The sequence below is a fragment of the Micropterus salmoides genome, unplaced genomic scaffold (genome assembly GCF_014851395.1).
Source record: "Micropterus salmoides isolate LMB-PRFRI ecotype aquatic unplaced genomic scaffold, ASM1485139v1 Ms_hic_scaffold_86, whole genome shotgun sequence".
NCBI lineage: Eukaryota > Metazoa > Chordata > Actinopteri > Centrarchiformes > Centrarchidae > Micropterus > Micropterus salmoides.
Window position 1 is genome coordinate 1 of NW_024044637.1, and position 21,413 is coordinate 21,413.

The 21,413-nt window shown below is 39.7% G+C and overlaps 1 protein-coding gene across 4 annotated transcripts; it reads right to left on the reverse strand.

Moving 5' to 3' along the window:
- Window positions 1–4,163: 4,163 nt before the first annotated feature.
- Window positions 4,164–17,430, reverse strand: LOC119894703 (myelin-associated glycoprotein-like). Of its 4 annotated transcripts, XM_038707353.1 has the most exons (11): window positions 17,322–17,430; window positions 15,996–16,071; window positions 15,478–15,846; window positions 13,983–14,279; window positions 13,158–13,415; window positions 11,534–11,794; window positions 10,958–11,263; window positions 9,484–9,583; window positions 8,764–8,860; window positions 8,450–8,503; window positions 4,164–8,153 (listed from the first exon to the last, which is right to left on the reverse strand). In XM_038707353.1, the coding sequence occupies exons 2-11, from the start codon at window positions 16,039–16,041 to the stop codon at window positions 7,995–7,997; spliced, it is 1,947 nt and encodes a 648-aa protein (XP_038563281.1). In that variant the 5' UTR covers window positions 16,042–16,071; window positions 17,322–17,430; the 3' UTR covers window positions 4,164–7,994. The 4 variants fall into 4 exon arrangements, with proteins under 4 accessions (XP_038563281.1, XP_038563282.1, XP_038563283.1 ...); XM_038707354.1 differs by lacking the exon at window positions 8,450–8,503; XM_038707356.1 differs by lacking the exon at window positions 8,764–8,860 and having other exon boundaries at window positions 8,012–8,153.
- Between the last annotated feature and the right edge of the window lie 3,983 nt (window positions 17,431–21,413).

Below are 21,413 nucleotides of genomic sequence, written 5' to 3' on the forward strand. Positions count from 1 at the left end.
CTTGGTTTTTACCCTGGGTGTCAGCATTTCCTCTGTGGAATTAGTGGACATGACCATATCTGACCACAGATGTATAGTTTTTTTAGCTGTGATTCGCCTGTTACTCATGCCGCTTCACCAAGCTCCGTGTGTACTCACATCTTTAATGAACACAGTGTTTCAAAGTTTTGCACATTCTTTCAGAGCCAAAGCCAACACCTGTCTGATTCCAACATTAACAATCTGGTCGATCACTTCAATCATATCTGCTTGTCATCACTAAATATTACTGCTCCTCTAAAGGTTAGGCCTACGTCTAAAGCTAGTAAGCAACCCTGGATAAATGAGCGCATTCGCAGCCTAAAAAGGGAATGCAGGAAAGCAGAGCGTAGATGGAAAAAATCCAGTCTCCAAGTACATTACCTCAGTCTGAAGGATTTATTAATTAACTACAATAACATGGTTAAGGATGCGAGAACACACTATTTTTCTGAACTCATTACTACGCATAAACATAATCCCAGGTTTCTGACTGTGGATCAGCTGGTAAACCCAACCCTTCCTTGTGCCTCAGCTGGAAGTAATGATGACTGTGAATTGTTTTTATCTTATTTTACCAATAAGGTGGTGTCAATCAGAGCCTCTATTACCCCCATGGCCTCTTACTCAGAGGTCCCTCACCAGCAACAAGAGAGTTTTAACCAGTTTTATCCCATCGACTTGTCTGAGCTTTAAAAAACAGTATCACAAATGAGAGTGTCCTCCAGCCCACTTGATATAATACCTACAAAGTTTTTACTGAAAGTAATGGATTCTGTTGGGCCCCATTTGATCTCTGTTTCCAACAGCTGCCTATCTACTGGTTGTGTCCCTGATTATTTTAAAACGGCTTATGTGAACCCACTTTTAAAGAAACCTGGTTTAGATCCCTCATTCCCACAAAATTTTAGACCAATTTCAAACCTGCCTTTTTTTGCAAATATTCTAGAAAGAATTGTGTCCAAACAGCTGCTTACTGTACTGGAAAATAACAAAATATTTGAAAAGTTTCAGTCTGGTTTTAGGAAGTATCACAGCACTGAGACCGCCCAGCTTAAAGTAAACCAATGACCTTTTAATGTCTGCTGATGAAGGTATGTCCTGGACCTTAGTGCTGCTTTTGACACCATTGATCACAACATCATGTTAGACAGACTGGCACTGGGTGGGGATCTCTGCCCTAGAATGGTTTTCATCCTACCTGTCAAATAGGAAGTTTTGCGTGTCTGTAAACAACTATGTCTCTTCGTTCTGTCCAGTTAAATATGGTGTGCCTCAGGGGTCGGTCTTAGGACCCATTTTGTTTTCCTTGTATCTGCTTCCCCTTGGACATATTATCCATAAACATGGTATTTCTTTTCATATGTATGCTAATGACACACAAATGTACTTGCCCGTCAGATCCTCAGACCCAGGAATGCCGAGTTCACTTACCGACTGCCTTTGTGAAGTTAAAAAATGGATGTCAAATAATTTTCTCCAGCTGAACTCAGACAAAACAGAAATCCTGGTCATCGGGTCCCAGCAGATCGCAAAACAAATACTGCCATCTGCTGGTTCCCTAGTAAATCACATTAAGCCTGTTGCAAAGAACCTTGGTGTTTGGTTTGATAGTAATTTAAATTTCGAGCAGCACACCACAAAGCTTGTTCAATCATGTTTTTATCAACTTAGAAATATAGCAAAAATTCAATCTATGTTAACTTTTAAGGACACCGAGACCATTTTACACGCCTTCATCTCATCACGCCTGGATTATTGCAACAGCCTTTTCACTTGTTTAACCCAGAAATTTACTAATCGACTCCAGATTGTCCAGAACTCAGCTGCCAGGCTTTTAGAACAAAGAAATATGACCACATTACTCCTATTTTAGCTTCATTACACTGGCTCCAGTGTGTTTGAGAATTGACTTTAAAATTTTATTGATCACTTTTAAAACTCTTCATGGCCTCTCGCCTTGTTATATTTCTGACCTTTTAGTCCCATACGCATCAGCACGTACCTTGAGATCCTCGGGCAGAGGTCTGCTATCTGTTCCAGAGTCTCAACTGAAAACTAAAGGGGACAGAGCGTTTGCTGTCAGGGCCCCGAGGCTCTGGCTTTATTTTATCCTATTTTACTTATTTTATATTTATCATAAATGTGTATTTTAGTCTTTTCAATGTTTTCTTGCTTTTATCTTGTGCTTTCATCACAATCATGGTGACTTTTCATGTAATGAATGAATCATGAAATGTGATCACCAAAGTCAATAGGGTTCATTCTCTGGGCACCATGAATACCTCATGGTTATTCATGGCAACTTTCATAGAAATCTAATAGCTTGCCATCCCTAAAGCCACTTCAAATGGCTAAAACAGCCTTGTAATTGGCACGATGTAGGTTTAATTCCAACAGTCACTGGTCAGCTAATGGTAGGTGCTGATAAAAACAACAACAACAACAACACAGTAATGATATATTTGAATGCTGCCAGAATATGTGTAAATCTTTAAAAGCAGAATGAGTAAGATTTTTCTCAAAAAGTCTGAGGGTGCCAGGTTGTATGAGTTCAAAAGGAAGCTATGGAAATTGCAGACACATTGCTGAAAAAACACAAATATAGTTGGGTAAAACAACAAGCAGACAAAGCTCCTTTCAAAACGAGAGTAAATCTGGGGTTGGCTCTCTGGTAAACACTGAAAGAGAGGATGGGAATAAAGAGCAATGCGGAATTCCTGTCTGAATGTTTGTGTTGTGCTTTATTGCAGGAGAGGGTTTAGGTGCGCAGGTGTTTCCTCTGCTTTTTATGGACAGGGCTCTAATTCTACCACGCTGCAAGATCATAGATTCTGCTTCACATTGGTCCCGGTCTGATTCCTGTTTTTACCCTATTCCTGCTCACCCAGAATCTGCGCTGGATCAGTCCAAATCTTCCCAATTCAGCACTTTGGTTCAAGTCTTTGCCTCAGTTTTCCCTGGCACAAAGACTCTAGCAATAAATTCTTTGTGCACCTCTCCCTCGTCACAGTTTCTGTGTTTTGCAGTGGGGTTCACACAACTAGCCTCCCTAACAGCCTGTTTGCTGTTGGACAGATAGGTGCAGGCGGTTTGCTTAGTTAGCTTGCTTAAAGCTAGAGAGCGAGACTTTTACATATAGGCCTAAATGAACATCTGTTACATCGAAGCTCTTGTCAAAGGATTTCACACAATGCTAATTAAGCCTGTCACCACCAGGTATGTATACCACTGTTTTTAAATCTGGTGACTGTGCCGATGCTGGCACACAGGTAATGATGTTTTTTATGCCAACCAGCAATGATTGATTTGCCAGAGCAGAAGGGGGAGCGACAGCAGCAACTCAGTATGGCAGAGCCTATATGTCACAAGCACTTGTCGATGGTTATTACTCTCACTGTCAGAAGGAGGAGACAAAACTTCCGCACTGCAGGTTTATGTATTGGCTTTTCCATTATAACAAATGTAACGTTCCAAAAATAGTAGCTAGCACACGAAGTGCTACTATCAAACAATGCAAATAAGTGAGAGTTTGACTTTAGAATAATTTTAACAGCTGTCCCAAACCAACATACTAAGGTGATCATTTGAGACGTGGTGTTATTGTAATGAGCTTGTTTATAGCTGACATTAGCTAATAGGACAGGAAAAAAGTAAAGCAGGCATGACGGGAATCATAAATAATTTTTTTTAAAGATAAATATGTAGTAAAATATAGATAAATGCTATTTTCTGATTTAAAAAAAAAAAAAATTATTGGGAACTTGATTGGATGAGAGTCACTCTTCTGGGATTGGGACCGGACAGAAGTATTTTTGTGGGAATGGGATGGAACAGGAGTGAAAATCCACTCTTTTGTCAGCCTCTAATCCTTACCTTTATTCACCAAAAAACAACAATTAATTATTTCACTCCATAAAATGTCCAATCTCCATAAACTATGTAACATCAATAAATCCAGATGAAACTTAGCAAAGCCTAATTTGTGAGGGTTGATGTTTTAGTTGGACCATGTAAAACTGCACTTCAGGAGGACGTACAGTTTAACCAAATAAGTTTAACCAAGAAGTAAAATGAGCACGTCAAAGTTTCATCATAGTAATGTTGCTTTTCAAAAACAAAGAAAGGAGACAGCATGAGAAACAGATGGTTCACAGTTTTATATCAATCATCAACTGTTTCCATTTTGTGTTGATTTTTTTATGTTTGCGTGGGACTGAAGACAGATGAATTTGCTTGTGGCATGAAAGACTTGTTTAAAGTAAAAGAGCAAGCAAAGGACATCATTGCAGAAATCCTACTGTTATTAACTAACAGTGCTAATTTTCAGAGAGATTGCAAAAACCCTGATCTGAATTACTGTGTCAATCATACATGTAGAAAAAAAATCTCGACAAAGTATAGGACATACTACACATTTGCTTTACAACGCACTGTGACAAAGATTAGGTTAGACATATTTGATATTTCTGCTTTTTCAAAACAATTAAATAAAAAATAACCCCTTGAGTCATTCAAAGAACTAGTTATTGACTTTGTGCATACAGGCAATTTGAGAATGCTTGACAGCATATCCAACATAAACTCAACAGAAAAATGTCTTAATAAAAGGCTAATGTGAGAATAAATAGCTGGTTGACACTAGCTTTTCGTTGCGTGTTCAGAAAACTGCATTTTTGTCCTGTTTTGGATGGTGTGTAAATAATGTTCACCTCCCATACCTAGCTTTTTGTCTTACGTACCAAATCACTTTTTAGACCTGCTTAGGTTTTGTTTTGTTTTTTAATCAAAATGGAATTCTGACCATTCACTCAAATTTAATACAGTTGGCTTATTTGTCTGCACTCTACATGTTTAATTTTAATACTTCAAACATGATGTGAAGTTTAACAATGAAGAACATGCAGCAACTCATCTGTTCCAATAATAACTGTTATGTAACTACTAAAATAGTGACAGTGAGTCACTTGGCGGCAGGTAAAGTAAACATAACAATGCATACTTTGGTATACATTACCACAAACACTGGTGATCATCTGGTGAGCAAGATCTCGCTTTTTTCATATGTAGTTTACACACTCAGACCTGCACAGCATTATGGGTATTTTTCGTTATCAGAAAAATGAACCTACACACCTCATCATCTTTCTTAGCTCTGTATCAGAGATAACTTGAGGCTTCATTAACATGCTTTATTCAATCTGGGGGTTTGGCGGGGGTTTGGCAGAGAGAGATTTATTTGGATTCATGTGAACATCTTAAACTGAAGTACTCCTCATAGTGTAATTTTCTTGTTTTCATATTGCCATTTCTGCCTGTCTTCCTACATATGGAGTTAGCAGTTATCAATCAGAGGCCTTTGCTGTATTTTGTACTTCTACTGATTGTAAAACCAATTAGAAACAGCTCACAGGGGACACACCACTGCCTTGATGAACTTTATCCATCATTTTAAATGAGACTGCCAAAATACCGCTACAGCGTATCTCTAGCTAGAATTTTACTTTCTACTTGAGCCTTGAATCAACATCTGTACATCAGCACAATGTAACAATGTTAAGTTGCATATTTGATGTTCAACACACAGTATTTTAGAAATCACTTCTTGCAGAGAAAATGGAGTAGGTAATTGTTTTGCATGATTCATTTAGACAACAAAATCATTTATCATGACATGACATTGTTAAAACAGTCGCACATACAATACATAGTAAATATCATATTTGCATTTTCACTACATAGCCTATGTAATTGAATGAAAGTAGACAGATTTAAAATACCAATCACACAACCGGTTGTCTTATTTAAAATGACAGACCATGTCAGTCAGTTACGGCTGCAGTGTGTCTATGAGTTATTTTTAAGCACTTTTGAGAGAAACCGAGGCGAATGACCTGCAAGATATGATGCAAAGTGAAAATAGTGAAGTGGAAAAAGCATAGTAGTGACTTCATTGGTGCGTTGAGTCTTTGTAAACATTAAAGGGGAACTCTGAATTACTGACATAAAGGTTAGGTATTTGTGATGGGCAGTACACCTCAGCCTGTTAAAACAGTTAATGTTCTCCTAAAGCGTGGCTCTGAAGAAGTTTGCAAAGTCTGAGAAAATAACCCTTGATGATATCATCAGGGTTATCTCTGCCTGAGTGTGGAGACTGCAATTTCATTATTATTGGCAACAAATTAAATCTGGAGCATGAAGTTGACATGGACTTTTACCAGGGTCTAACAAAAATATGATATTGCTCGCATTGTGGGTATTGTAGGATACAGTGGGTTTGGAACTTGACCCATACTACTGAAAGTCAGGACATCTCTGTGTGTGCTGCTTTGAATTTGACCACTCATTTTTAAATGATGTCTCTTGTAAGTCACCCAGTTTAATGGGCATGCAATACTATATTGCTGGAGTTCCCTATTAATGGTTAATATAAAAGACAGATTAACACAGGATGTATTATACTTTAAATCAACTACAATCAGAGTCAATAATAAGGTTACTCCCTGCATGTAAACGTAACCTCTGATTTGACTTTGGCTATAGTGCACACTAGTTAGAGGACGGTACTATTTACTTAACTCATATTAAGACAGTGTTCAGTCAAAAGTGTTGATGGATGATGTGTGACAAGACTGTTTAACTTCTCAAACTGGCTTTTATCCATAATTTAATACTTAAATGTGTGCCTGCTGATAAAACAGTCATGCAGGGTATTTACTATACATACTGACATCCCTTCCCCTATCAATATACATCTTATTAATATATATTGACACAATCATTATCAAGTTAGACTATTAGTGCGCTTTAATATTACATCACAGGTTCATCAACTGTCTTTGAATAGCACAACCAACTGGCTATTCAGCATCACTTTCTGTCATTCAAACATCTGATGCAACCCTGTGAGAATAAAGCATCAACTTCTCAAGTGAAGTGATGGTCAGACTTCCCAAAGACCCCCCACTGATCAGTGATCAGTGTCCTATGATCTTTCAGCACGATTTGAACACACACATACACTCACACACACATTGTCTAGAGAGATAACACTGTTGTGCTTAAGGTCTCCTTTTTCCAGATCAATCAGAGAGCTAGAACCCATGTTTTAGGAACAAGAAGTAGAAGATGAGACAGACATTTTGCATTGGCCACAGTGCAGGAAATTCCCCCCAAAAAACACATTCTACAGTTAACTGGAAAATGCTGGAAAGAAGCTGTGACATTTTTCAGAACTGGACAAATTTACAAAACCTCTTCAATTATTTCATGAGGGATGGTGACTTTTTATGAGAGGCTACCGAGTCACAGCACACATTAAATACAATTATATGGAAACAAGACACTGAGATAAGTTTCCGTCTCTCGCCTCAGTCGGTTATCTTTTTGGGATGTAATTAACCAAAGGAAAGAGAGGAGAGTTTTTTCTCTCAGCTGATAGACACATAAATATAGGAGAACAAAAAGCGCAGTTACTCCTTACCCTGATGCTTCGGCTGGCAGCAGACACAGTGACAGTTAAAAGAGGCAAATGTAGAGCAAATAGTGAGACATATGCAAGCACTCAGATGTATGTCGTTTGACAATAACATCAAGAATAACATGGAAGAACATAGAGAAAGCAACAAAAAGATCGTTGGTGGTTAACACTGCATGTTTCCCATGTACTACAACTGAGGCCAGAAATTTAAATAATTTATTTTACATTGTCCAGTGGGTCATGTTCCGACCCAAAAAAGTACCAGTTTTCCAAAATGATGGTGCGTGAAAGGGGGTCCCATGGAGGAAGGGCAGGATGACGGGGTTGTACTGGCATCGAGTGGTACATTATATATGACAAATCTGAAGTGAGAGACAAGGAGTCATCATATGCAGGGTGAAATCCAGTAGAGTAATTAGACAGTTTATGGGGCAGAAAATGTGTTGGGGCTGCCACTGCGTCTCGCATAGCCGAGGGATCAGGGAAGGATTGCGATTCATTTGGCTTTGATTTCCGTGTAGTTGCTGCCATCATCCCCCCTCCCTGAGGCCCCCTCCCTGGACCTGGTCCCGATAAACTCCAGAGCAGCGTAATTCAACTCTTGCCTCTCCAGTCCTGCCATAGAGCCCACAGGTTGATAATCCCCGTCTTCTCCCTGCAGACAGAAGAACCGATCAGCGGCACAAATCACTGGCAAGGTGCCGGCGACACCTCAGATGACAGACGAGCCCGACAGACACCATAAAGAAAAGATGTTAGTCGTTACTGGTCGACAACTGACAAGGAGATGTTTCCTGTTAGTTTGGCAATTTGTGTTAGCAATGACGCAGCCATGCAGAAGGCAGTTTCGGAAACAAACGGCAGTGTACAGAACACAGAAGCTGATATGCGAGGAGATGTATCTGTCACTGAGGCTTGTGTTTTTAATGGGGATTTTTTTAGGAACCTTACCGTAGTCTCCTCTAGAATGGAGTTAAACTTTGAGCCCAACAGCTCTGTCTTAAGCTGTGCAAGAGTTAGGGGAGAGAAAAACAGACAGAAAAACGCAGAGAAGCGATGAAAGCAAGAGAAAACAGTGTTTGGAAGGTCATGGTTGGAGCTACTGGACTGCTCGTGGGAGAGATTCCTTCTATTTTCAGAGGCCAAAATGGGGTCTCATAATTTACAACTTGTTGCAATACACAAAACTATAACCCCAAACAATCTGAGAATGGTCATCTAACCCATCCATCATAATCATAATCATTGACATCAGCATGTCTCACCACTTTCTTCCTCAGATTTTGTTTGTCCTTCTTGACTGCGCTGTAGTACAAAGCTGGGTTCTCCAGGACCACGTCCTGCCTAGGGTTGCCATTCTCTCTGGGGGACGGAGTCACATAATCAGACTCGGTCTCGACTGCCTCTAACGCAGGGCGACACGCCAAGCCTGGGCATCCATTTTAAAACAACAAGCTCTGTAAGGTTATGCTGGAGGGCAACTATGGCTGCGAGTGACGGGGTTAAATTATGGGTTTAGTGGCTGAGCTCACACCCACTTCAGGGGTGATTTGCCAGAGAAAGCTTGCAAATTTGGGGGTCCAAATATGCCTTGAGGCTAAAGTAAAGCACATTGGTTAAGAAGACTACCTGGGTTGCATTTAGCATAGCAGGTCAAGGATACAGAAGCAGTGTCAGAGCAGGGAATTGTGCCTGCAAAATATATGGTTAGTCCAGCTTACTAACCCACTCCACAAGGCAGCCAATGTGGATCTCCAACGATTTCAACAGGGTCTTGTCGTAGCAAATAAACTGAAATTGCTCTGGAGAAATGATTCTCACGTCCACATCAATCCCACATTCACTCACGTACAATGTGCATCAATGTGTTTTAGAATGGATGACTAGGCTTAAGTGTTTCCTTGGATTTCAGAAAATGCTTAGTCAGGAAAATGACTACTTCTGTCTCGCACCGCCCTTTCTATTAGTTTGTCATTTATACTCACTTCTTGTTATTGTGGCCAACATATCTCACTGCTGCAATAATGAAAGCTATGACCGCCACTCCTCCAATGGTGCCAACTATAACTGCCATCATGTACTTTTCTGGAAACAAAAATGAGGGCATAAAACTTAATTATTGATGAACATATTGAACAACACATAGAAAAAACATGACATCAATAAGAGCATACGAAGAGGAACACACCATCTTAGGCTTCCATTATGTAGTCTACAAAAAAGGGATGTTCACTTAAAAAAAACCATTGTGATTGCATCAGTTTAGGGAAAGCTGCAGTTTTCTCGGCCAATAACGAGTATACATAGGAGGGACAAGAGCAGGACAACCGTTTATAATGTCCATCATGTACTTCTATGAAAATGAGAGAATTAAAGGCATTAGGCAACAGTTGGGCACTATAGTTTTTAGCAAACATTACTCAAACAAGAGGAAATTTCATGTGGATGATTTCTGCTGCTGATCAGCAGTACAGCATATATGGGACCAACTACAAAACTACAGTGCCCACATTCATGGTAATGAAGGAACATCCCCACCTACGTCACCTAGTGCAACAATGTGGCTCACTGTGCTTTTAATAGTTTTTGAATGACAATGGTGGTCTATAGCACAAAGGAATATGATATATCAAGCTCTGGTTACACAGACAACACCAGCAATATCAACTATCACTAAGTAGTGTCAATTTATTGTTACTTTTTGTGGGATTTGTTGAAGAAAAATGTTCAACATAAGCCCTATTTTCACAGAACTAGTACAACCTGGGGACCTCTAGTAATTTGTATTAATCGTGGAGGCTGTCTGCGATGTTAACCCCGTGCAAATTTACATTTAAAATCCTTTTACATGGTTACGTGCCAAATCTGCCATGTCTGTAATTTATAAAAATTCCACCTCAAATTACCTACCTTTCCCAGTGGAGTCTGCTTTGGAAATTAAAAATTTAAGCATTGACAGTATTTCGGATGCAAATTCAGGAGGCTCATCTTGCTACACAGCAGGGAGACCCATTCGCAGAAAACGCAAACTCAAAACCATTAGAAGCGCAAAATCTCAAAAGATGATGAGATGGATGACATACAAGGAACATTTTTCTATCTTTTAACAGGCTCAACTGTTATTATGTGGTAGCCTACTAACAGTAACATTAGGCCTATAGGTAGCGATCAAATGCTTTCTAATCAATATTTCTCCAAAATAGTGCACAAGCAAGACAGCCGTCTGTTTTCTAGTACTAAAGTTGTGCTCGGTGACAGTATTTGCCAGCCTTAACATAATATCTGGGGGATAATGTCAGTAAATTCAAGTGAAATACAGACTTTGCTTATATTACACAGACATGGGGGGTAATTCATAAATCACATGATGTCTCCTAGTAATACTAATGTTGTGCGAAAACGGCCTTAAGGTTTTTTTTAATCAAACTTCACTACAAGAATCAGTAAGTCTCTACTCACTCTCCTGCTGTAGCTCCAGGTGTACACTTTCTCTTCCGTACATATTGTAGATGCTGCAGTGGACGTTGACAGCAGGGCCATTGTCGACCCGCTCGCCTTTCTCCCGCAGCTTGATCATACCCGTGGAGGTGTGTCCGTCTGTGTGCGTGTAGAAGTTGAACCGGCCGTCTGTTTCGTTGATGGTGACGTTCAGGTCGGGCAGGTAGAACTCGATGGTGGGTTCAGGGTTTCCTGTGGCCATGCAGACACACTGGACACCCTCCCTCACCACCGTGCACTTTGACTCCTCCAGAAGGACTGGGGCATCTATTGAACGAGGCAGCAAAGTAAAGAGCTACAATGCTGAATATAAATACATGTGAATATGAAACATAGTTTTTTCTCATGTATATTTTTGTGGACAAGTGTTTGTGAAGAATTGGTAAAGAAGCTTATTTACTCAATGACTATTAGAATGAGAATATTGTAGTTCACAAAGTTGTAACAGCATCTTTAGAGGTGCTGGTTCAGGTCATTGGTCATGTCCTACTTTTTTACACTACTGTTGGGTGAAATGCAGCACATTGAAGCACTCACACTCAACAGTGATGTTGAGGGAGCTGCTGGCTCTTCCGTGCTCATTCTCGGCCAGGCAGCGGTACTGTCCGTCTCCCTGTGGAGTGATCTCTAAGATCTCCAGCACTGACAGCTCGTCGGCAGTGATGGTGCCCACCAGCTCCCCGTCCTTCAGCCAGGTGAGGGTTGGGGCTGGGCTGCCCTGGGTACTACAGTGCAGGGCCAGCGAGGTTCCCTCCTGTACCGTCACAGAGTCGTTTACCACGGGCTCACGGGGAGGGTCTGCAACAATGTAGAGTTGTTTTTCTTATTCAGATTTTGAAATGTTTTTCATAATTCACTCAGTAAGTGTTAATTTAACTTAATTTAAAGGGACATTTAGTGAATTCTGTAAGACCAGATATTTTTGGCCTCTTGGGGGCAGCGGAAACAAGCTGTGAACACTGACATGTCATCACCAGCAGTTACAAAGAAACATTATCATTCATTTGGAGTCATGTTTCTAGCCATCTGGCAAATGTAAGTCCAATATTCTCTATTTTAACCCCTTTTTCGATCTCCTGATAGAAATAACTGGCTGCTGAATGCTCAACTGTGTTCACCAGCTAGTCTCTAACCGTATCTGTCTGCTGTTTGGAGCTGAGTAGGTAGTGTACAGTGGGCTTTTCGACGCCATTTTGCTCAAAACTACCAGCTATGAGACCGGTGAGAGTGAATCAAAACAGTTGAGAGCCGAATAGCCAAACAATGAGCTGAAACTCCTTATAAAGCTCCATAAATCCGAGGGGAGTTGAAAATCAGAATGAGATTCTCTGTCTTAATAAAATTTAATAAATGCAAATGTTCAATGATTACTTTGGGCAGAGGTTTCTGGCTCTCAAAACACACAACTCCTACAACCCGCTCATATTTTGAACCGTTCAAGAGGAAGGTCAAGCACTCATGGTTTGTATCCCAGTTATACTACATATAAATGATCAGCAGCAGATTTTGATTATGTGGTGCGTTCACTCAGGAAAAAATAAAAGTATACATAAATAATAAAGATGTCAGCATGAAGGCCTATACTAAATCCACTTAATTTTCTAATGTGGTATTGATCAACACTATTGTCTCACAAAGAAATACAAAAATAACAGCTGCAACAAAAAAAAGTGGATTAAGGTTATACAGCTTCAGGGAGATATCAGAAAACATTACATCTTCATAAATATTTTATTTGTTGTGAAGTTTAAAAGGCAGTGGCATTCTAAGTTCACAGTCTTGTTGTGTCGTGTGTCACTTGGTGTTTGTACAAAAAAAAAATAACATTGATTATATTTGATGATATTTATGATTAGTATGTTGTATGGATTTAGGCCACAGATCTGTTTTTTCCGCAATATTGCACTTCTTTACTGTATTGTCCCCAGAATAGTGTTTTGAGGGCTTTATGTGTGTTCCATGTTGTAATCCATTGTACCTGTTGTGAATCAGCTGCCATGTTTTGACCAGACGCAAGCTATAAACTTTAGGAGCCACATTGCAAGTTCAACATGGGCAAGTATTTAAAACTACCAAATGCTAACCCAATGTAGCTTGCTGTGTCCCAATTCCCTATAACTAACTAAATACAGTATGTACAATATGTATCTCAGAGACTTACACTTGACAGCCAGGTACAATGAAGTGTTCATGAGGCCATAGCCATTGTCCCCAATGCAGGTGTAGACTCCCTCCTGTACAGGCGTCACATCGTCCAGGGAGAGGGTGACATTGGACGCCGTGTCCCATAGAAGCTCCTGGTCTCCGAACATCCAGGAGATTCTGGGAGGAGGGTTACTGTCCACCTCGCAGTGCAGAACCACAGAGCTGCCCTCCATCACCTCTGAGGACACGTTCACCCACACAGAGCGTGGAGCGTCTGGGAGGGAAAGTAAGAAGGAGAATATAATGTCCCTAGACTTATCTGTCTACAATGACGGTATCTTAAAAAATACTTTGATCAAATACCTACAATACTGATGATATTCCAATCAGCCAATTTATGATTGTTAGCATTCTAAAACATTGCAAGGTTATCGTGCACCATGCATGCTGATTTTAGCGTTTAGTTTACTGCCTTACAGAGCCATTAGCAAGGCTAAATTCATTGTTGACTGCCATGTTTTTGTCTGGTCTTTTTGTGTTTTGCTGGATGTGGAGGAATGGCTGTCAGCTGAAAGCTAGCTTTAGTGTTAGCTCCACGATTGTTAAAACTTAAATTTGGAAACACTGAAGACTTTTTTTGTGTTTCTGTGCATGACACAAACTCTAAAGTGGATATGTTTGGGCCACCTCTGAGTCATTGCCTGGAGGCCACTCAAGACAGAAATTTGCTTAATAGGAATTCATAATTGCTGTTGAGACCTGATCGCATGTCAGACACAACAGCCCCTTTGAGATTATAGATATATTTTTGTCCTTACAGGGGTGTGCGTTTTTAACTTACACTTGACATCTAGAGAGATGACCCTCTCATAGACCAGTGTGGTGTTGGGGTAGTACACCCTGCAGCCCAAGAGCTGCCCGTTGTGCATGGGTCTGGGTGTGAAGGTGAGGGTGCTGGAGAGTACAGCTGTGTTGCTCTCCTCCAGGTAGTCAGAGCTGAATTCGGGGTCGGGCAGGTAGTCGGTGTACATCCACTGGATCTCTGGAGTCATGTCTGGGCAGTTGTCTGGAGCGTAGCATGTCAGCTCCAAATCCTCATCGCTGACAATCTCCTCAGGGACATCAATGTTGGGTTGATCTAGTGGACAGGAAAACAAATTATTCGCTTTCTTTAACGAAATATAATAACAGTACTTTTATTTGTAAAGCAGCATTTTTATCTTCATGCAGAGATGCAGCAAACTTAAACAGACAACTAGAGCAAAGGTACTGTATCAATCAATAAGTCGTCTTCATCTGCTGAGGAGACTGACGTCCTTTGATGTGTGCAGGACACTGTTAATATCATTCTATGACACTGTGGTGGTATCTGCCGTCTTCTATGCAGTAGTCTGTTGGGGAGCCGGAAGCACAGAGAGGGACAGAAAAATACTAAATAAACTGATTAAGAGGTCTAATTCTGTCCTGGACTGCCATCTAGACACCATAGAAGAGGTGGGTGAGAGGAGGATGTTAGCCAAGCTGACGTCAATCATGGACAACACCTCTCACCCCCTGCATGAGACTGTGAGGTCCCTGAGTAGCTCCTTCAGCAACAGACTGATGCACCCACGGTGCAAGAAGGAGTGCTACTGCAGGGCCTTCATTCCAACGGCATTCAGACTCTATAACACAGCAATGACATAATGTCCCACTGTTTGTTGTTTCTGTATCACTTATCACAGTCGAGTTTTCCAGTAGTCTGTCTATTTCTTATTCACACTGTATGTTTACCAGTACTGTATATCCACAGCCCTATTTTTATAGCCTACATTAACTAAACTACATTTCTGTATATAATCTGTCCTGTACGCCTATTCTTATCTTTTGATTTCTTTAATAGTTTGTACTTTTCTATTCAATTTTTATTTATTGTGCATTTTCCTATCTGTTGTGTTGTATCTGTAAAGGCAAAGGCAAGATTAAAAGTTCTTCAAAATGTCTTTATTTAAAATAAATAGCAAGCTTGCCATACAGTACATCATATGAATTGAAATTTACTTTCTTGTTTACACGACATTTATTACTTTCTTCTGTTATATTCCTCTAAAAATAAGGTTGAATTTTAATACACAGGTTAACAGATTTGGCCATTAAATATTGATGTTGTTGATGGATAAAAACATTGTGATTGTTGCTTACTTGGTCTAATGAATATTTTTTAGTCTTTGTGTTGACGTGAATAAAGGTTAATTATTACATTAAATTGTTAATTTATTATTAGCGATAAGCTAATTTCATATTTCAGGTTTACTGATTTCAGTTTAAAGCATATTCCACTCTAATCAGTAACTTACCCAAAACTTTGAGCTCAGCGTAATCTGGGAAGGTATACATGTTGGCTCCACCAAGGTCAGCACGAAAGTAGTATCTCCCTGAGTGCTCTGTGCCGATGTTGTTGATGAGCAGAGTGCAGTTCCTCTGGTGCAAGTCACCCAGCAGCTTGGTGCGGCCCTTGTAGCTCTCGTGCACAATGTCTGTGCGTGTTTTGAAAACAACAGGAGGGAAGAGTTGAGGGTACGGCTGACCGAAGTACCAGATACCGTGAATGCCTCTGTATGGCCTGACAGCAGATGGATACATGAAGGTGCACGGGATGACCACACAGGAGTTTGTCATGGCCGAAATATCCCGAGGTACCCAAACGTTCCACTGGCAACTGGCATCTGAGAGAATATCAAAAACAGACATTCAGTGAAATATAATTACAGAAATCTTCTCCAAAGGCGTAAGATCACTGCATGCATAGTGATGAGTGCGAGTTACAATGGAAAAATATGTCTACTGTGTCTACCATCAAAAAGGAATTTATTACCATTGATGATCAACAGTAGTGGTAAAAGCAGCTCCAAACACCACATGGTCTCTGCTCAACACTGGACCATAGACCACTGGAAGACATAACATCATGTCAGTTACAGCATATGCATTATGAAGAGGTAAAATAAATCCTGAAATGTCTTGGAGCATTGGTGCTGCTGTGTGACACAGGCACTGCATCTACCTGTAAGAATCACACTAATACAAAAAATGTTTCTGAGATTTAATAGTTTAGTATCTTAGTTTTGACTATGGCATTGTAGCCAAATCTCCATCACAAAACACAGAGAAAAACAAAGCTATTTTGAACTTTTATGACTATATATTTATTAGTTTAAACTTGTTCAGACATCTCAAAGGTTGCTCAACACAAAGAGGAAAATCTAGTCTTTTTACTGAATCCCTGATCACCAAAGTAGTAGAGGTTCCTCTGCAAAATGAAATATTCTTTGCAATAGCAAAGAAGCAATTTCAATTTCATGTTTTCATAACTCATCACAGACATACCTGTATTCAACTAAGCACAATAGCTAATTTCAAGGTCCAGATTAAACAAAGCTGATATAACACTGGATTCATGAGTCAAAGACATATTTATCCACAAAAACACCATGATGCACTTGTTTTCTCCTAGCAATAACCCTAACAACAGGTAGGGTATGATGGTTGTTGTTACATTAAAAGAAAAAGACAATGAAATTAGATATTATATGATATATATAAGGTGTTTTTCACCCAATATTCAATTACAAAACAGAACAGCACATTGTGGATCACAGAATATACGTAATAACTGGATCAAGTGACAGAAATATTTTATGTTCCAAATCCAAATTAACAAAATGACATCAAATATGTTCGTTTGTTATAGATGAACAAATTAAAATCCCTCTCATCAGGGTAGGAGACAGGAATTACATATGATAGTTACTATTCACAGCATAAGTTGGCAATTTGAACCCATTTCAAAATATATGAAAGGTGTTGAATGTATTGCAGTATCTTTAAGTATATTTACCTTATTTGTATTTTGAACTTGAGTTCAAAATAAATTTGGTGTATGTTTGTGTTAATTAATATATGCCCATTTTCTAAGTGGGTGGAGAGGTGAGGAAGATTAAAATGACTTAATTCTCATTGAAAACTGAAAAACTGAGAAAATGGAACATGTTTTTTGTCAAAGCCAAGTGATTAATGGTTCAATCCATATTTAGGGGGAGCTATGTGAGATATGTGCATTCTGTAGAAAAAAAAAAAATAACTGGTTAGTATCTTCTTTATAAAAATATGTGCAGTGACTTGTTGATGACTAAGGCATTACCTTGAAATGATGATGGTGAGAAACAGACAGACGCTCTGCAGTACAGCTTGTCAGCACCTCCACTAGAGGGTGTTCACTCACACCCAGACAGCTGACAGCCTTCTTCTCTGTGAAGAAAAAAAATACTAGTGACATCAGTATCATCAGGCAATGACATCACTGACTTACTCCCCTTACTCGAACAGAGCCATATATAGTAAGTCACACAAACTCAGTGTCAGTCAGCACCTGCTTGCAGCCCCTCAGAGTCACTCATTATGGTGACCATACGTAAGCCCATCAAATGAATGACACTCAGTGTTGGCTGAGCTCTGACATGACGCCAAACTCCAGTCACCACACATCATGTCATCAGCAGATTACTGACACTATCTGTGCTGTACTAGAAGGTAAGGAAGGAGGGATAACTCACTGTATCAATGACAATGCAGTGGCATTTGTTAACCTCATGCTTTCCACCATGAGGTTTTGTTTTCAATCTCTTACCAAAAGATATATAGTAATACTTTGATGTATGAGCTAGTTTATACTATCCTAGGTTTGTGTCAGGGTAACATGAAATACGATATGAGATACATGTACATTCATATCACATTCATTCTTGCTTGATATCTTTTTTAATTGAGAAAACTAAAAATTGTGTCCATTTGTGCCCTTCTTTTCTCTCTCTCTGCTTATAGTCAGGAACATCAGGTCTCTGTTTTGGATCGAAATACATGAGCATCGATTTTTATTGTAAACTTGTCTATTGTCATTCAAGCTAGTATATCTTGCTGCCTTCAGCTGCCATAAAACACTAACCATAAATATGATTAATGGCCAGGATTCAACAATACTTGTTGATGAATTATGTTAAAATGAGTCATTTCATGTTGAGGCACTATGATACCTCTGTCCTTTAATAATAATAAATAAATAAGAATTTTCCTTATCTTCAACAGGTATCACAATTAATTTAATTTTACTAGAAAGTACATTCGTCCTATTTGTGTGATGAAAACAATCACATACAGCAGCCGAGTATCGGACTGTTGTCAAATTCAAGTCAGCAGACACAGTATTCTGGCTGTATGATGCTGCTTCATCAAAAAAGGTTTACATGGTCATCACAGACTTTCTTTTGTTACATAAGGTGTAAAACAACAAACATAGAGACAACATGCATGCATAGCACTGCGAATTGAGTCACACTGAAATGAAAAACAATCTTTACACCATGTTTGATAAGTGCCAATATATGTAGAATTTTTTCAATACATTCAGGCCAATAATGATAATAATAAGAATCTGGAACAATCTTTACCTCCCCGGTCAAATTAAACACTATTCTGAGAACTTGTTTCAATGCTCAATAGATAACACACATACGTGTCATTATTACTTTTATCCACTGACTCGGCTTTGCCTGCTCACATTGTAACAGTCAAGGTTGTTCATTTACACGTTAGATGTTCTACAGATTTCACTCTGCCGTCTGAGGCAGGTAGCAGTAATGCAATACCAGGAACTATTGCAATTCATCTACATATACTAATGCAATTGTTTATCAATCATTTTTGAGTGTTTAGTTTATATTTTCAACATACAAATGGGTTTTTATTTTCGCATTTTTAAAGAAATGTGTAACTGCTTAAATGCTATATAAATAAAATGTATGCTATTATCATGATTACTGTCGTAGTGCAACGGATGTAGAATGAATTCATCCAGAAGTAGAAGCGGAGGATTTAGCCTCATGCTGCAGCAGCCTGTGTGTGCAGATGGCAGGCCTAAGAGTGGATTGTGTTTTAGAGCTTCATGATTAACACATCACAACATCCCCAAGGGAATCCATGACCAATATTAGCCTTGTCGATGGAGTGAAGTGAAAAATTCTGTTGGCTCGACATTGCGAGAGGCCATGGATTTGTCACAGACATAGTTTTACAGATATTTTAGCACTTAAAGCTTACAGTTGGCTAATAGCTACCTTCTACTACTAGCGCTGAGAGTAAAATGAAACAGTTAAGATTCTGGTCAGACAGCTAAACAATGAGCTAAAACTCGATATAAAGATCTGTAAAGCCCAGGGGAGCTGCAGATCAAATGACAATTCTCTCTAGGTTCATCTTTACGAGTTTCTTTGCTTTCACACTGTAATTTCAGAAATACTGATTAGAGCCGCTTTGAAATAAACATCTCTTAAAGGGGTCACATTTCAAGACGTCTTGGCCCATAATGCCACACTGTTGGCTGTGACAACCCTAATTTTTCTCTAATGTTGCGTCAAGCTCCACCATCTGCACTGCAACAAAAGACCAAGAGCTGGGCGAGTGTGTCCAGGCAGAGAGGCCGCGCATCAGCAACGGCAGGAGAGAATAGAGCAAAGCAGCCAGGCAGGGCCACTGACACCACCAACCTCAACAACAACGACTTCATTGATGGGGCAGACAAACGGCTGGCACAGAGCACACAGCATACGTGTGCACACTTGCACAAACACGCGACCCGCACAGAAAACACTTGCCTCATACCAGCCTCAGCACCAGGCTCCTGCTCCCTTTTAGTCCTGACTTCTTTTTCTTCTTCTTCTTCCTCAATTTGTTTATCTTCTCCCTTGGTCGTCTTGTTCTGAATCCTAGATGTCAGATTCTATGGGAAATGAACAAAAAGGGAGATAAAGAGAGATGTGAGAAAGACAAGGGGAAGGGGAAGAGAGGTAGTCTGTGTGAGCACTGGTTAACATGTGTCGTGGGCAGCTCTGAATATGCATCCAGGCATTTCTGGAGCTGTTCTTTGGCCCACTAGCATTCCTTTGTTCTGTTGCACCATTTCCATGTGTCTCAGTGCCTTGAACTTTGGGCCTTGATCATACTTTCTTCTGAGGTCAAAGCAAAACATGTTGACATTTGCAGAACTTTTTCATTCTAATATTGCCCTGGACACAAGGGCAAACGCTGCATGGTGAAGGAATGATGACTCACTATCACTTTGAGTAATGTGTGTTTGAACATACGGAGAGTAGGAGGAACACAGGAACTTGTGAGATGAACATGGTAATGTAAAATTACAGATTTACATTAGTTTGATATAGATTTTGATCTTAGAAATGTTCATTTATTTAAAACACACAATTAAACTCGACAAAGTGTCTTAATCAGAAGCCATGGCTGGATTAATTTGAACTACAGAAATAAAAGAAGGCTTCAGGGCATAATCATTGATCTTTTCAACTGAATGCAGATGTAATATTATTCCTGCTGAGGAATGTTTGTAGGCGGAGTGCACAAGCATGGATCCACTCAGAGGTCCAACTAGTTTACATATAAAAGTTACAAAGGCAAATTGTTTTCCGCTCTCATTGTTACACGTAGGGTGAGTCACTGTGTCCAAAAGCCGTTAGGCCACCAGCCAAGTGATGGCATCTACTGAGCCATGGATAACCTCAAGGGAATCCCTCAGTAAACAGTCTGGAGAAGAGCTGAAGAGGAGAATGCTGCATTGACGCTCTGGAGCCGTATACAAACGAATACGTGGCATGCCATAACCCCCCTACACATGCATGCAGCGTAAAGCATGCCAACACACTCCTCAGTGTGGGGTGTGCAGCTATGTGACCTTCCTCTGCATCCCCTCTGTGTTGTTCATAAGCTCAGCCTGCTCCATTGTCCTGCTGGGACTGTGGTCATTGTATATAGGGTATGTGTACACTGAATGTGCGAGCAGACAGAGAGAGCACAAAGAGAATCATGTCATACTTGTTACTTCTTATGTTCTTTTATCACGAAGGAATAAGCTAAAAAGACAAACAAAAAAAACCCAGTAATAATTAGCATGTTGTATAAGCCAAAAGACAAAGTCTAGGCCTGAATATATGTAATCTAAATCAGTATTATTCAGTTACTCTTAGTCTGGTCTTGTTGCTGCCATGTGCAGCACATCCTCTTCTAAAATCTAAGATGTCAACATAATTACTTATTCCACATCACGCTTCAGGGATACAGATGCTATCTGAACAATCATCTCTGCTAAATCAGGCCACAACACCTTTTATGAGTCATTTTACATTATTGAAATTACTTACACAAACCTTTACACTCACACAAACAATCA